This window comes from Thamnophis elegans, chromosome 1, assembly GCF_009769535.1.
Source record: "Thamnophis elegans isolate rThaEle1 chromosome 1, rThaEle1.pri, whole genome shotgun sequence".
Lineage (NCBI taxonomy): Eukaryota > Metazoa > Chordata > Lepidosauria > Squamata > Colubridae > Thamnophis > Thamnophis elegans.
The window spans coordinates 3,893,248-3,909,935 of NC_045541.1; the positions used below are offsets into that span (position 1 = coordinate 3,893,248).

Here is a 16,688-nt window from a genome sequence, read left to right on the forward strand (position 1 = left end):
AGATATATCAGGCCCCTAGGGATGCGAATCAAAACACACAATTATTCTCATCATGCACGCTTGCATAAAGGGAAAAAACTGGAAAAGCAATTGCAAGAAGCGAAAGCCAATGGTATCTGAAGCTCCGTGAAGTTCTGTGGCTGAGATACGGTAATTTCATGGTAAAGTAATGGAAACTTTTTCAGTGTAACTAAGAATCTTTTTTCCCCCTCCCTATTTGAAGGCTGCCAGCGTTGCATTGGCTTAAGCAGTGGGAAAGCAAAAGTATGCAACTACAGTGGATGGTATTACTGCAATCTCTGTCACGTTGATGATACCTTTCTAATTCCTGCACGGCTAGTTCATAACTGGGATACTTCAAAATACAAGGTAAAAAGTAGATACATGCTAACAATAGTAGTCTAGCCTTTACTGTCATTGTACAAAATAAATACAACGAAATTAGTTCTTGCTCCCCGATTATAGTGTGGAATATGCTCACAGAAGTGCCCAAGGGGAAAACATTATGTCCATCAGTCAATCGGTATTTTGTGAACGCGTGTCACTCTTTTATATAAAACTATGAAACAAGAAAAGAAAATTAATAATTTAAGAAGGAGAGGGAAAATATCAACAAATGAAAAAGGCATGCAGTGAATCAGGTTAAGATGGAGCCAATATTTAAACCCGAGGGCTTAACCGTTTCTTTGAGTTTAATATTGCAAAGGTAGCATCATGACTACTAACAGCTGTAATCACATCTGCAAGGAGGTAGAATAGTGGTTCAGCTATTGATGCTCACACTGCAAAGGCCAAGAGGGAGGGAGGAGATATAATTGCATGATAGAGACAGGAGCTTGCCTCATTCATTTCCCCTCATATAATGCAAATAAAACAGTTTTACTAAGTGGAAATCTTGGAGGTTTTCTAATTTCCACTACCTTACCAGTGCCAAATGAATTCTAATGACGATTAAATGTAACTCCCATTTCTGTCCTCATGATGATCTGGCCAAGTTGAAAGCCCAAGCAGCAAAGACTAATGCAATTCTGCACGCGGATAGGTGAACGCCCCGAAGCACACAAGATCTCACAGCCTCCAGTAGAAAGTCTCAGTTGCCCACATCAACAAACGTTGATGAGCCGAGGTGGGCGCAGTGGTTAAATGCAGCACTGCAGGCTACTTCAGCTGACTGCAGTTCTGCAGTTCGGCTGTTCAAATCTCACCGGCTCAGGGTTGACTCAGCCTTCCATCCTTCTGAGGTGGGTAAAATGAGGACCCGGATTGTTGTTGGGGGCGACATGCTGACTCTGTAAACCGCTTAGAGAGGGCTGAAAGCCCTATGAAGCGGTATATAAGTCTAACTGCTATTGCTATTGCTAACGTTAGAATCCCAATCAGCATGCATGCCATGTAGTATTCATGCAGCTGGGCCATAGTTGTGGCAGCTAAACCTTTGTTTATTTTGGCCTCATTGTCATTATCCTCAAAAAAACTCTAAAAGTTGTATAAAGGACAGCTGGCAGGAAACTAGACACTTCTTACCAATCTGGGCACTGAGTTTGGGGGGGAGAAGTCGAAAAGCTGAAACCATTAATTAGCTTACCCACCTGTAGAGTGGGTAAACATTTTTTAAGTTCAGGCCAACAACATAATTTTCGGAAGTAGTTCAGGCACATCCCTCCCTAATCCACTAAAGTATAAGAAAAAAGGTTTTCTGTTTTAATTCTTTTTTAATATTTTTCATTTCTGTAAGCCGCCCGGAGTCCTTCGGGATTGGGCGGCCTAGAAATTCAATAAATGAAATGAAATGTTAACAATTTTGTAAGAGAACCAATATATAGATACAAATCTAACGAATACAGAACTTGATGCCATCTAATTCTGGCATCTAACTTTCAAGCATTTATCCTAACATAGCTTAGTATGATTATTTCTATATTATAACTTTAGCTTTTTGGATTAAATATGGTGATATGAAAGTGTAGCACATAGCAGAATAAATACATTATTGAACTAAAGTGTTTAAGTATTAAGTGCTACTTAATATTATAAAGAAAGGGGAAGAAGATATTAAACAGATATTTGAGTTCTTGAATATCTTAAAGATTTTGGCAAGTTCTTAGAGATAGGCATCCAAACAGGAAAAAAAAGAAACAAAAATGGCTCCAAAAATATAAAAAGTAACAAATTTCACTTAAATTCTCATTGCTATTGCAAATAATAACAGCTTTAGTATTGGTGTATTTCACTAAGCTATTGTTTGAATGGTCAGTGTTTCACCATCCCCTAGGTGTGAAAAATATTATAAACTTTCATTCTGGACTACAAGAATGAAGAATCAAGAAAATGTAGGAGATGGGCTAACATATAAAACAAAAAGCAATGCTTGAGGTTTAAAAGAAAAAGAAAAATCTCCCTTATTAGACTATTTCACCATGTTATTGATTTACAAACCTAAGAACAAACACTGAAAATCCATAGCTCATCTTTAAAAGTAAAGAAATGGAGGGAGACATTCCTTATTCTTCTTCGTTTCTGCATATTATCCTTTGTGGGCAGGTGAAGCTATGTTTACAAGATAGTGGGCATTCATCTTAATACTAAAATAGCAACAACCTTCATCAGAGTTGAAGTTGTTTAAAATATATGTTTATGACTGAGGAAGCCTCTGTTCTCCCACTTCCATCATCGCAATTTGCTTCTGAAAATGATTGGGAATTCAGAGGGGAGACTGTTTGTTTATTTTACAACTCTTCTTATTCGTTTGCTCTATCAGGTTTTTAGATTTCACGCAAGTTTTACACTCTGAGACATAATTAAGTAAAAACAAAGAGAACGAGAGAAAATACTGTATATGGCAGCAGCCTTTTTCTACTTACATGCTGTATCTAGTCTTTGCAAGTGAGTTTATATTAAACTCGTAGGTGTAGATTTATTTAGTACCTATGCAGTTAGTATAACTTCTGGAACATTCCACTAGCTGAATTGTGCTTCTTTGAAATATTTAACACCAGAATTTAGTCTAGCATCTTCAGGGTGCTTTTTTTAATAAATAAGATTACAGTATATCTTATAACACAAATAACTCTAGCACAATGCCACTAAGAGTGATGTACTGATTGCCTCTGAACAGTTAAAGATTTATTAGAAGATAAGTTTCATGGATTTCCCCCTTTTAGGTATCAAAGCAAGCCAAAGAGTTCCTGGAATATGTTTATGAAGAACCCCTCATTGACATTCAGAGAGAAAATCCCATATTGTACAGACATGTTGAGCCATTGGCAAGTGTGGCCCGGCTGAGACAGCAACTGAAATCCCTCCGAGCCTATTTATTCAGCTGCAGAGCGGCAGTGGCTGAAGACCTGCGAAGGAGGTAAAACACAAGACCAGTTCCTGGGGCCCCCTTTCCTTGGCCATTTTTACACCTCCTTTCTTTAGTTCCCATGACCCAGCAATTAAAATATAGCCCATTGTGTCTGCCTCGGAAGGATAACTGGATACTTTCAGTGCAATTGGATGGTTCACTGGCCAAAGGGATGGATCAGTCTCTTTCTCCCTCTCCCTTTCCCTCTCCTCCCCTTCCCCTCCTTCTTCCTCTTCCTCTATCTATCTATCTATCTATCTATCTATCTATCTATCTATCTATCTATCTATCTATCTATCTATCTATCTATCCTATCTATCTATCATCTATCTATCTATCTATCTATCTATCTATCTATCTATCTATCTATCTATCTATCTTATCTATCCTATCTATCTATCATCTATCTATCTATCTATCTATCTATCTATCTATCTATCTATCTATCTTATCTATCCTATCTATCTATCATCTATCTATCTATCTATCTATCTATCTATCTATCTATCTATCTATCTATCTATCTATCTATCTCTTTCTCCCTCTCCCTTTCCCTCTCCTCCCCTTCCCCTCCTTCTTCCTCTTCCTCTATCTATCTATCTATCTATCTATCTATCTATCTATCTATCTATCTATCCTATCTATCTATCTATCTATCTATCTATCTATCTATCTATCTATCTATCTTATCTATCCTATCTATCTATCATCTATCTATCTATCTATCTATCTATCTATCTATCTATCTATCTATCTATCATCTATCCTATCTATCTATCTATCTATCTATCTATCTATCTATCTATCTATCTATCTATCTCTTTCTCCCTCTCCCTTTCCATCTCCTCCCCTTCCCCTCCTTCTTCCCCTTCCTCTCTCTCTCTCTCTCTCTCTCTCTCTTTACCTACCTACCTACCTACTATACCAGGGGTGTCAAACTTACATCGTCACAGTGGCATCATGTGACATATCGCAACTTTCCTCCCCCTTCGCTAAACCGGGTGTGGGCGACTGAGAATGAGAATGAAATCTCTGTTGCCAGGAGCCTACCAAAAATAGTGAGTCCCAAATGCTCCCCACTTACTTTCTCTGGCCTGGGATCTGTTGGGAGAACGAGAGCAGGATAAAATCAGGAGCGTTTGGTCTTTCACGATCATCGTGGTGGGTGATAGGAGCCGAGGTGGCGCAGTGGTTAGGGTGCAGTACTGCAGGCCACTTCAGCTGACTGTTATCTGCAGTTCAGCGGTTCAAAACTCACCAGCTCAGGGTTGACTCAGCCTTCCATCCTTCCGAGGTGGGTGAAATGAGGACCCAGACTGTGGGGGCGATATGCTGACTCTGTAAACCGCTTAGAGAGGCCTGAAAGCCCTATGAAGCGGTATATCAGTCTAACTGCTATTGCTATTGCTATGGTGACGCAGTGATTAGAACGCAGTATTGCAGGCTGACTCTGCCAACTGCCAGCAGTTTGTTTCTGACCAGCACAAGGTCGACTCAGCCTTCAACCTTCTGAGGTGAGTAAAATGAGGAGCCAGATTGTCGAGGGCAATATGCTGACTCTGTCAACTACTGTAAAACACTATGAAGTGGTATATAAGTCAAAGTGCTATGGCTACTGCTATCATCCATGTCCCCATTATTCTGAACACTGGTGGAAAGGGTGTGTGTGTGTGTGTGTGTGTGTGTGTTTGTGTGTGCATACATACACACATTTGCTTTGGCATCTTCATGTAATCCAAAGGAAATCATTTTGGCTGTTTAGGAGATAAGCTTGGTTGATGTCATGATTAATAATGTCAAATACCAATAAAAGTATTAATGTTACTGAAGTGCCCAAACTGAGTAGCTACATTCCTTTTATAAATGCATTTGCACTGTCTCTATCTGGGACTGTGAAACAAAGGAAGTTGAAAATCTCTGTCCTTGAAGAAGGCACGTGCGATATTTTCTTAATATCATATAAGAATCGCCTTGCTTTCCCCCTGTCTTACTTTTAAAGACTTCCTTCATTTGTAACGTCTCCTTCAATTAGTATGAGATTGAAGACTAGATGCTTTATGGGAGAATCAGTTCAGAGAAAGAGATGACAAGCTTTTGATTAACAGCAAAAAAGAGGGTTTGATTAAAATAAAGAGGCAGGGAGGGCCAAGTCAATGAAGAGGACAGGAAAAAGAGATCAAAGGAAACAGAGAGTGAAAAGCAACTGGGCTCCAAGACATGGGGCAAGGGGGGGGGATGAGGATACTAGCAGAGGCACGAAGAGCCAGCGCTGATGGAAAAAGGTGATCGAAAAGGGTGCAGAGGAAGAAGCTGTGAAGAGGCATTCAAGGTAGCACAGGAACAACAGTAAACCTGAGAAAATAAAGAACCATTGCAAATGACAAAGAAGGAAGCAGAGCAGGATTAGAGACTAAAGCGGCTAAGTGGGCATGGTGTAGAAAATGAAGGTGATAAAGTTAGGACGTAGATTGGAAATAATGCAGAGAGCTAAAATGTTGAATTATTAATGAAACCTGGTAAAAGGTTAGATTAAGTTTACCATTTGGGGGAAAGACGTTAAGATGGGCGTGTGTGCACCTGCGGAAGGTGATTGAGGAAGTAACAATGAAGATGTAAAACAAATCTTATTGTAGGCTAAATAATGTCCATAAAAGATTAACGTTTGAGCAACAGTACAAAGTTTAATTTTCTCTGTTAATTCAGATAAACTGTAGCTAACCTTGGACTTAAAAAAGCCATCTGGGTTGGTATACTACCTGGTTTGAACCTTATAACTTATCAGCATGCGTGCCGCCAGAACTCCAGTTCTTTCTTTTACACTGTAGTCCCCAGACAAATGATACTCAGTTTCCTTTCGCCCTCCTTCCTGGTGGCATGTGTCTGCTTGTCTGAAAACAGTCATTATGTTAAACTTTCATAAAGCAAAGTGTACCAAACTGAACAATGCACTGCAAGGAGGACTGAACATAGGATGATTAATCTTAAATTAAGTCTATTACAGTACAGAGGATTATTTGTAATGTTATGAGTGTACAAACAATAGGTAGATTGCTTTGGGCTCCTATCCAGAGGTGGTTTCCTACCAGTTCGCACCTATTCGGTAGAAACCGGTTCGTCAAATCTACCGAACCGGTTAGAAGAGGTTCCACCAGTGGACCCGGAAAGCAGGCCACACCTACAGAAGAGGTTTCAAAAATTGCTGAAGGGTTAGGGGTGCAAGGGTCTTGTAACTTGACAGCTTTAAGACTTGCATGCTTCAATGCCAGAGTTCCTGAGCCAATGTGACTGGAGAAGGAATTCTGGGAGTTGAAGTCCACAAGTCTTAAAGCTGTCAGGTTTGAAGACCCCCAGTTTTTGTTTCTAATGGGGTTAGGGGTGCAAGGGTCTTGTAACTTGACAGCTTTAAGACTTGCATGCTTCAATGCCAGAGTTTCTGAGCCAACGTAACTGGAGGAGGAATTCTGGGAGTTGAAGTCCACAAGTCTTAAAGCTGTCAGGTTTGAAGACCCCCAGTTTCTTTTCTAATGGGGTTAGGGGTGCAAGGATCTTGTAACTTGACAGCTTTAAGACTTGCATGCTTCAATGCCAGAGTTTCTGAATAGCTACTTGGACCGACCTAAGTACTAATTCATAATTTCATATCCGGTCACATGGGCGGCAAGCCACTCCCATCCGGTCACATGGGTGGCAAGCCACACCCACAAAGGAGGCCACACCCACAGAGTAGGTTCCAACAATTTTTGAAACCCACCACTGAGCCTATCACTTCTTACTTGCCCAAAAGAGCATTGGACATTGGAAGTGAAGCTGGAGGTCTGCTTCTCTTTAGCCTTGTTACATAGCAGCGTTGAAGTTCTGGGACATGAACAACTGAAGCATGGAAACCCACAGGAACAAATATGGTGTAGATTTCAGCAATCCTGGAGCTCTGGCTGCAGTGTTCAGAGCTGTAGATGTCTCCCTATCTTACTATGTGGGTAACATTTTATATGACAGTGGAATTCATTCGTAGGATAATTGTTGCAACCTCAATATATTAAAGGATATTTAATCAAATACAGCATTTTTCTAGACTTATTTTTCGAGGGGAGGTAATTTATAAGTTTGGAGTGCCTGAGTTCACTGTCTCTCGGTAGAATACGGAGAGTTCCTTTTGCTTTGTCAAAGGTTATTGAGAAATAATACAGTATTTCATACAAAATGAGATGGTAGTTCTTTTTAGCATAAATCAAAATAAATTAGTTATATTACAGTAGAAAGTCACAATCACAGCAGCGCCTAGCAATTCATTTAACAACTGAATTGAAAACTTTCTGTGCTTGAAAAGGTTTTCTCTAGCTATCATAATAGGAAGGATGAAAACCTGAAAGTGTTAAATCAGTGTTTCTCAACCTTGACAACTTGAAGACGTCTGGACTTCAACTCCCAGAATTCCCCAGCCAGCATTCGCTGGTTGGGGAATTCTGGGAGTTGAAGTCCAGACGTCTTCAAGTTGCCAAGGTTGAGAAACACTGAGTTAAATACTTTTAAAACACTTTAAAAAGTGTTTTTTTGAAAAGCACTTCAACTTTGCTGGTCATTTTCATTAAAGTCTAAAACTCTTGCTTTTAAATAGTTGCAGCTTCATTTCCAGTCACTAATGCAAAGAAAAAATAGCTAATAAATAATGTTTCAAAGGTGCTTATTCAAAAGGCAACTGGACTGTGGGGGTTTTTATGTTTTTTTTTGGGGGGGGGGGTTGAGGAAGAAGAAGATGTTTCGCTTCTCATCCAAGAAACTTGGATGGATGAGAAGTGAAACTTATTCTTCCACAAAAGAAAAGAAAAGAAAACCCAGTCCAGTCGCCTTTTTGAAAACACATCATTGAGACAGCCATGACCGAGACGACTGAGAATCTCCATAGATACTAATAAATAATGGTTGCAAATAGGCCTATAAGTAGGTCTCAGTTAATGACAATAATTGGAACCAGAAGCTCTGTTGCTAAATTAGAAAATCATGCAACTGTGATGGCAGTTCTGATAGTTCCAATTGTGGTCATTAAGTGAATCTTGTATGGTTCTTAAGACACCACGTGTAGGCCAGTCCATTTGCAATCATTTTGGATTAGCTACCAAATTATTTAATTCAAAGAACTAGTTCCTATGATCTGATCAAACTAGCTGTTAATGACCTGCTGATAATATATACTGCTAACAAAGATATAGCTACAACCTTTGTAATTGTAGACACCACCATCCGTTTTAAGTTTTGTTTGTAGATTACTTATTGTTTGTGCAAAGGCAAACCTGATGAGGATGGATGAAAGGTGTTGAAAGTTATGTCTCAAACTAATTATATTAGCAAAGAAAGGAAAAGTCATAAGAAGCAGCTTGTAGCCCAAATCCTTCCTCCGGACCCTTTCAGATCAAAAGTTTCCAACTGAGAAACATGTGGCTTATCTGCTGTCTTTTTTAAATGTGTTCTGTCCAAGCCTTAGCAGAAGGAAGAAACAGACTCCTTGTCATGAAAAACCCCTCTTTATTTACATCTTATGAATTAATTTGCATTCACCCACCAAAAAGTCCAGGCAAGAGTTAACAGCAGCAACAGACCTTATCAGTTCCTTGAGATAATTGCTCCCAGCCGAAAGACTACAAATTAAGTTCTGGCAGACAGTCTTTGATGCATGAAACATAATAAGCAAAATCTCCAGAAATACGAACTGTTGTCTCCTACGACAGCCACTCCCCTTTCATTCTATATATTCCCCAGCCAGGGAGGGGCCATTCAGTGTCCACGTGTGCTTTGCTTCCCGAGTGGACTCCTCGACCTGCGTTGTTAACTTCTCCTAACTGCTCTGTGCATATGTGCATCTGGAACAGGCCCCAGCTATTCCTTCTCACTCATCTTAGCCTTCAAAGGCAGCTGTCTCTCTGGTGGCTGGGAAATGTCAGATGGCCCTGGCTATATCTCTGCGTTGTTCATAGAGCCTTCCCCAGATGCCAGGAGATGCCCAAGTTTCTCCCCAACTTCCTCATTGTCCGAGTCTGACGCCAGGCCACAACTGGTTGTTAGAAAAGTGACTCCATCATCACCTTTCTTTCTTTCTTTCTTTCTTTCTTTCTTTCTTTCTTTCTTTCTTTCTTTTTTTGACTATTTATATTCCATAGGTCCATCTAATAAAAAGATTCTCAAGATCTTGAAACACAACGCATAAAAATGAACCAGAACTATAGAATATTTTTTGGAAGGAAAGTAACAAAAACTAAACTGCTTAGACCTAACCAATTCTTTGAAATAATTACTTTTAAATACTTTTTTTCTATCCATATACATTAAAAAAATGCCGAAACATGTATTTGGTGTTTTTTGTATTGCTAAGTATGAACACAATATTGATACTTTTAAAGCTTAATGGTAATTCCTGGATGGATGGGTGGGTGGGTGGATGGATGGATGAATGGATGGATGGATGGATGGATGGATGGATGGATGGATTGAGTAGATTTTATGTATCCATCCATCCGATGGATACATAAAATCTACTCAATTATTTACAACTATTGTAATTAATCATATATTAGGAAGCTACTATATGCTATTTACACATCTCTTGTTTACTCCTTGTATTTTATTATTTTTTCAAGCCTGTTTGTAAACATGTTACAAATTTATGTAAACTGTCTAATAAAAATAATAACATAAATTTGAGATGGAACGCTGCTTTGTAAAAGTGTTCGCATGTTAATTCTTTATGGAATCTTCATATGGATTTGCTTTTTTAAAAAAAAATGCTGTAAATGCAAAACTTCAAGTGCTTCTTTTGGTGACATTTTAGAAATCTTATGAATTACAGAGAAGGCTATTTGGAAAGAGTTGCCATCAACTAAGCAGCATCTAGGCTTTTTCTTGCTTTTTTCCCTATCCTTACGTGATGAGAGCAATATCTTCATTGAATCTCTGGAGTAAATTAACATGGGCTGGATGAGGATAAATAATTTATTGTGTATGAATTTATTTTTATAGGACTTTTGGGAGAAAATATATCCTCTTGCTGGCGTTGCCCCACCTAAGATCAGGAGAGAAGTAGCAGATGATGCCAAGAAAACTAAGCAAGAGAATGATCCTTGCCATCCTCTGAATGGACATTTGTTTATTTATTTATTTATTTATAAAAAATTTTTAATTTTAATTATTTTAATTTTATCAATTTCATATATACATTCACAATTATATGATCTCATAACTGTTATTAATAATATGTATTTATAACAATTTTTCCCTACTGTTGATAATATACTTGAAGATTGCTTTTTTAACATCCCATAGATCCATCTTATCTTACAACGGTCCTACTTCTTCTTCCCTCCCTCCCTCTTTCCTTCCCTCGTTTCTTCTCTCCTACTCCCCTTCCTTCCCTCCCTCCTTCCCCTTCCCTCCTTCTCTCCTTCCCTCCTTCCTTCCCTCCTTCCTTCCTTCCCTCCTTTCTTTTCTCCTTCTCTCCTTCCTTTCCCCCTTCCTTTCCTCCTTCCTTCCCCCCTTCCTTCTCTCCTACATTCCCTCCTTCCTTCCCTCCTTTCTTCTCTCCTTCTCTTCTTCCTTCCCTCCTTCCTTCCCTCCTTTCTTTTCTCCTTCTCTCCTTCCTTTCCCCCTTCCTTTCCTCCTTCCTTCCCCCCTTCCTTCTCTCCTTCCTTCCCTCCTTCCTTCCCTCCTTTCTTCTCTCCTTCTCTCCTCCCTTCCCTCCTTCCTACCCCCCTTTCTTCTCTTTCTTCTCTCCTATTTATAAAATTTATATGCCACCCAATCCCGAAGGACCCCGGGCGGCTTACAAAAAAGAGGGGAAAAAAGACACATAACGAACACATAACGGGGGGGGGGGGGGGGAAATGGTTTAAAATAGCATGTCCGAAGTCCACCAACTCAGATCCATGATCAAACATTCTTGAGAGTGTACAAGAATAAATTCAAATGAAAAGATGGAAGGAAACTATTGAGCAAGGAATAATATTAAAGGAGGATATGGCTGAAAGAACTTGACCTCCTTATACTACTTGGAGGATTCCTCTTCCTCTTTTGCTCATCTTAAAAAGGTTCAGTCCAGATTTATAAGGCCCCCTGTGTTTCTAATGCAAATCTAAGGAGAAAGGCAGGGATTTCAAGATTGAAACTAATGCATGGATGTGCATTATAAACATTGGCTGAAACTACTGTTCTTCCCCCACAGGTTTGTGCCCTTTCCTATGGGGAATAGGTATAAAGCAACATGGATTAGAACTATTCTATTAAAACTCCAACATCTCAGCCTCTCCAAGGAGGAATTCCTAATGATGGGCTATGAGCATTAGTGCATTTAAACAATGTATTAAAGATCAGGAAGGTCAACAAGACTTGTCTACTTGACCCAAGAACGTTTTCATGAAGAGACAGGCCCCTCCTCACAAACTAGTGAGATGCTTATATCATATAACTGTCTCTAAATTTTGGAGCGTATTAACTCTAGTTGGTTTTAACACTTTGCCCACAGCAGTTCTCGACGGCTGATATAAAGAAGTTAAAAATGAACTGAAACTGTGCTTCTGTTGACAAGGGCCATTGATACTACAGCTCATATCCTGTTCTATTGCCCCTCTATAGGGCCGTGATGACTAACTTTTTTGGCGCCGAATACCAAAAGCACGCGTGCACACCCATAATGCAATGCATGCATGACCCTCCCCCCGCATGACCCTCATGTATGTGCCCTGCGCATGCGCTCACGACCCCCTGCTTGGCCCTGCCCCGCGCATGCGTGTGCAATCCCCCTTAAAGGCTAGGTGAAAATTGTTACTGATTAAGAATCTGGATTCACTATGTTTTATGAGAGCAGCAATGGATGTTAGTCTGATTCAGGTTAAATTTTAAGGCATAGGTATTTTTTTTTAAAGTCCCTTATGGTCTAAACTTAAGTTATTTGGGTCAGGCCCATTTCTTTGTCCCCCTAGTGTAACTCCTTTTTAAAAACTGGGAGAAGGGAATCTTTAAATAATGCCAGTATCTGTTAAATGGGCAACTCCTAAGTTTGGAATTAGTTTCCTTGGATAATGCCATGGATTCATTCCTTTTCATAACCGTTTTATGGTGCTGTTTTGATATGGGTTTGGTTTATGGTTAATTTTTAATTTGAATGTTTATTAACTTGACTAAATGATTATATTTTATGGTACTCCTTTATGCCCGGTAAAATTTAGTTAAGTTTGTCCTGTCTCAACTGTCCTTGGTCCAGCCTTGGGATTTGTTCATAATATTACTTTTGAAGCACTCAGCCCCAGGATGCAACTCAGCTGGTTCCTTCCATTAAGCACATGATCTTCGTGGCCCCTGAGAGTCCTTTACTCTCTCTGAGTGGGATGAGGGAAACTTCTTAATGCACTTGGAGTGCCATCATCAGCTGCATTCTGCTGTTTGCTTCCATCAAAATGAACAAGGCACATTTCCACCATAAAGAGAGGTTCCATAAAACCCAACAAAATTGAGTAGCTTTAGTTTTTTTTAAAAAGCTTTTCCCGTAATCTAGTTTCCATGGTAATAGGAATAAGTATATTTTCCCTACTCTAATTCTTTTACTGATAATGTGCTTAAATTGCATGTTTGTCGCGTGCAATCTTTAAGAGTACTTTCATTTAGAATTAAATTGAGGAAATGTTGGAATATCAATACCTTCCAGTCTCACAAGACACAAATAACTTTTTTGGCCACTACATATTTTGGGTATTTTCATGCATTTTTGTCAATTCTTCATTTAAATAATATTTAAAATATATTATATTGGTAAAAATAAGGGGCATAACTTCAGACCATGTTCATAATATTTATATTTAAAGAAAATAATGATTTGGTCTTTTCTGAGCTCATCCTATTTAAATAAAAATAAAAATACAACAACTACTGTACATCTCAAGGGTATTTATAAATTTGAAGCATATTTCTTCCAGCAAGTAGTGGCAAACCTCAAAATAATAACCTAATATTCAGGAGGGCCTTTTTAAAGTACACGCTGTTGGCTCAACCCAGCAGTGAATTCAGAACCAACGATTCCCACTTTGTCATCTTCAACCAACAGAAAATCATTTATTAAGTTAGCAACCTTCAGTTCAGGCTGAAGGTGACAAAGTGGGAATCATTGGTTTCATAGTCGATAAAATATCATATTTTGATATAACAGGCTCAAGGTTGACTCAGTTTCCCATCCTTCTGAAGTTAGTAAAATGAGGACCCAGCTGGTTGGGGCAATATGCTCACAGTGTAAACCAGTCAGAGAGGAAAGTAAAGCACTATGGAGCGGTTTGTAAGTCTGTACTATTGCTATTACTATTACTATATTGTTGTAGATAAGGTGTGTCACGGCAGGGAAAAGAGAGTTCACATTTCCATTGACTTGAAAAGATGGGATATAAACATTTAGCACACAGATCTATAGAACTTGATTTTTATGGTATGTGGTGTCGTGGCACGACAAAACCGCGCTCGACTAAAGCGCGCCCGATTAAACCGCGTCGCTGACGTCATCAACAGGGCGACAACAGCGAGCGCGGAGAAAGAAGGGCGCTTTAAATAGCGCTTTGAAAGCAAGCCGATTCAAGTTAAGGTAAGGGGTAGGTTTAGGGTTAGCTTTAGGGTTAGGTTAAGGGTTAGGGTTAGGTTAAGGGTTAGGGTTAGGGTTAGGGTTAGGTTAAGGGTTAGGATTAGGTTTAGGGTTAGGGTTAGGTTAAGGGTTAGGTTTAGGGTTAGGTTAAGGGTTAGTGTTAGGATTAGGTTTAGGGGGGTTAGGTTTAGGTTTAGGGGTTAATTTTTGGGTTTAGCGTTTACAGCGTGCTGTCGAATGCGGTTTCGTCGAGCGCGCTTTAGTCGAACGCGGTTTTGTGGTGGAACCATGTGGTGTATGTGGCTGACTATGGTGTATGCAGCTCTTGTTTTGTCTGCACATGTAACCTGAGAGACTGCCTCCTGCCATTTACCTCCCAGAGACCATTAAGATCACATAGATTAGGCCTCCTCCGGGTTCCATCTACCGGTCAATGTCAGTTGGCGACTCCCCGGGGGAGGGCCTTCTCTGTAGCTGCTCCGGCCCTATGGAACGATCTCCCCGTAGAGATTCGGACCCTTACTACTCTTCCGTAAAGCGATTAAGACCTGGCTGTTCCGGCAGGCCTGGGGCTGTTGATTTTATCCAGCCCCACTCTAAGCTGTATGCATGTTGTGTAATTTTAATGTTTGTTTTCTTTTTAATTTTTATATATGTCCCCCCGTTTTTATCTGTAAGCCGCCCAGAGTCTCTAGGGAGTGGGCGGCATACAAATGCTAATAAACCTTGAAACCTTGAAAGTGAACTTCTGCAAGTTCCCGAATATGAAGTTAGGTGATCAGAAAGTGAAGATTCATTATTGTGCTTGATGTGAAGTCTGACACTTTTTGAAAGAGAGCCATCCATATTTCTTACCCAACTTTTGTAACAAAAGGTTAATGTTTTCCATTTTAAATGTTAACAAGAATAGGATGAGCATATGAAAACTGCAAGCGGGGGGTGGGTTCACGCACTCTTGGCTTCTATACAGAATCTTAGAGACTTGAGAATGAATCAGAACAAATTACTGCTAGGCAGATTTCAAATGGGGAAACTATTTCTAGAGTTTTGAATCTAACGCTTAAATTGAATTGAGTGGTGACCTACTAAAAAGGCTACCTGGTTTCTGAATACTTGATATGTCAATTTGAATATAGTTTCCCTACTCCCTTTTGGTAAACACACATGGACCAGTCATTTCTATTCTCTTGCACAGTGTGTACTTATCTACAGTATTTTATGCATATACAGTTAGAATTTATTAACCAGGACAGTGCATGATACTTCTTTTATCTTTTAGGAAATTTTCAAATAATATTTTGCTGCTTGTATTTATTCATTCTCTCTCTCTCTCTCTCTCTCTCTCTCTCTCTCTTTCTCTCTCTCCTCCCTCCCTCCCTCCCTCCCTCCCTCCCTCTTTCTTTCCTTCTCAGAATTTTTCCCAGGGAATATCTTCTTCAGCAGACTCACCTATATTCTCTGGCAGATCTACAGCAGGTAAATGGTTTTAGATATCAGACCCTATGTATCTGTATGTATCAACCTGATTATTTACAGTCAGTAATGAAAATATTTCAAGTGTTTCCCAAATGATAACCTTGATAACAGAACTAATAGTTCTGTTTTAATACTGTATAAAGTGCTTATGGGATAAATATTTGTAAGAATTTCACAAATCAAGGTGTAAGTAATCTGTGGACAAGAAGGATACTGATTTTTATCTCTTTAAAAGTAGATTGCCATAATAGGAGTCTTTTTTACAATGGCGATTGCCAAAATTCAGTGTTGATGTTTGTGAACTGATTTGAATATGTGAAGTGCATTGCAGAAAATGAATAATGAGTAAATATGGCACTGTGTTATATGGAAATGGAAATGACTTTTGGTAGTCTGAAGTTCTGCAGTTCGGCTGTTCAAATCTCACCGGCTCAGGGTTGACTCAGCCTTCCATCCTTCCGAGGTGGGTAAAATGAGGACCCGGATTGTTGTTGGGGGCAATATGCTGACTCTGTAAACCGCTTAGAGAGGGCTGAAAGCCCTAGGAAGCGGTATATAAGTCTAACTGCTATTGCTATTGCTATTGAACTCCAGGCTGACTCTCATAATAAATTACCTGCTGGATAGGAATGCTTCAGGATGCTTACAGAACCACCTACATTTTTTGTAGAATTCCAAAATCCATCTCCCTTACAAAAGACACATACAGAATGCTTGAAGTATACTTGAATCTAAGAATATTTTTTCAGTGCTGCAAGTAAATTGGACACTGGTTACTTTCATACAAAATGTCACTTCCCGATGATTCCAAGCTTATGTTGTTGTGAAAGCCTGAAATAAATATGTAAAAAATCTTGTTGCTCTTACAACTTAACCATGTGGAGTCACAACTCCTTTATCTATGTTCTCTAGTTCACCTCAAAATCTGCCAGTAGATGCTACTTTTGTCCAATCTTCATTTGAATAATCTAAGAACAGAAGAGGAAGTAGCTTACAAGAAGAAAATCAGTTTCCCCAGCTGACAGTTTGTAAATCTCTAATGCTTTTTGATCTACCGCATTTCAAAAATGGACTTGGAAATGCCATCCAAGGATTCTCAAATTGTCTGGAGGAGAGGGGAAAGAGTAAAGGGTTTCAGACTCATATTTCATCCATTTATTTAGCCACTCTGACAGATAATTTTGTCTGTTGATATACATTTAGATTTTTTTCCCCCTCCTCTGCACTTCAAACCTTTCATCATGTAATTCAATTACTGTTGCT

At 39.3% G+C, this 16,688-nt stretch overlaps 1 protein-coding gene across 2 annotated transcripts in view; it reads left to right on the top strand.

The window, feature by feature from the left end:
- The window catches only part of PLEKHM3 (pleckstrin homology domain containing M3), a 71,549-nt gene that overhangs the window by 33,083 nt on the left and 21,778 nt on the right, over positions 1-16,688 (top strand). Inside the window, exons 4-6 of one of the 2 annotated variants that reach the window (XM_032218264.1) lie at positions 224-369; positions 3,162-3,355; positions 10,355-10,469. In XM_032218264.1, the coding sequence (XP_032074155.1) occupies positions 224-369; positions 3,162-3,355; positions 10,355-10,418 (404 nt within the window). In that variant the 3' untranslated portion in view covers positions 10,419-10,469. Of the gene's footprint in view, positions 1-223; positions 370-3,161; positions 3,356-10,354; positions 10,470-15,361; positions 15,426-16,688 lie in introns of those variants that run through there. The other variant, XM_032218257.1, reaches the window with a different exon arrangement.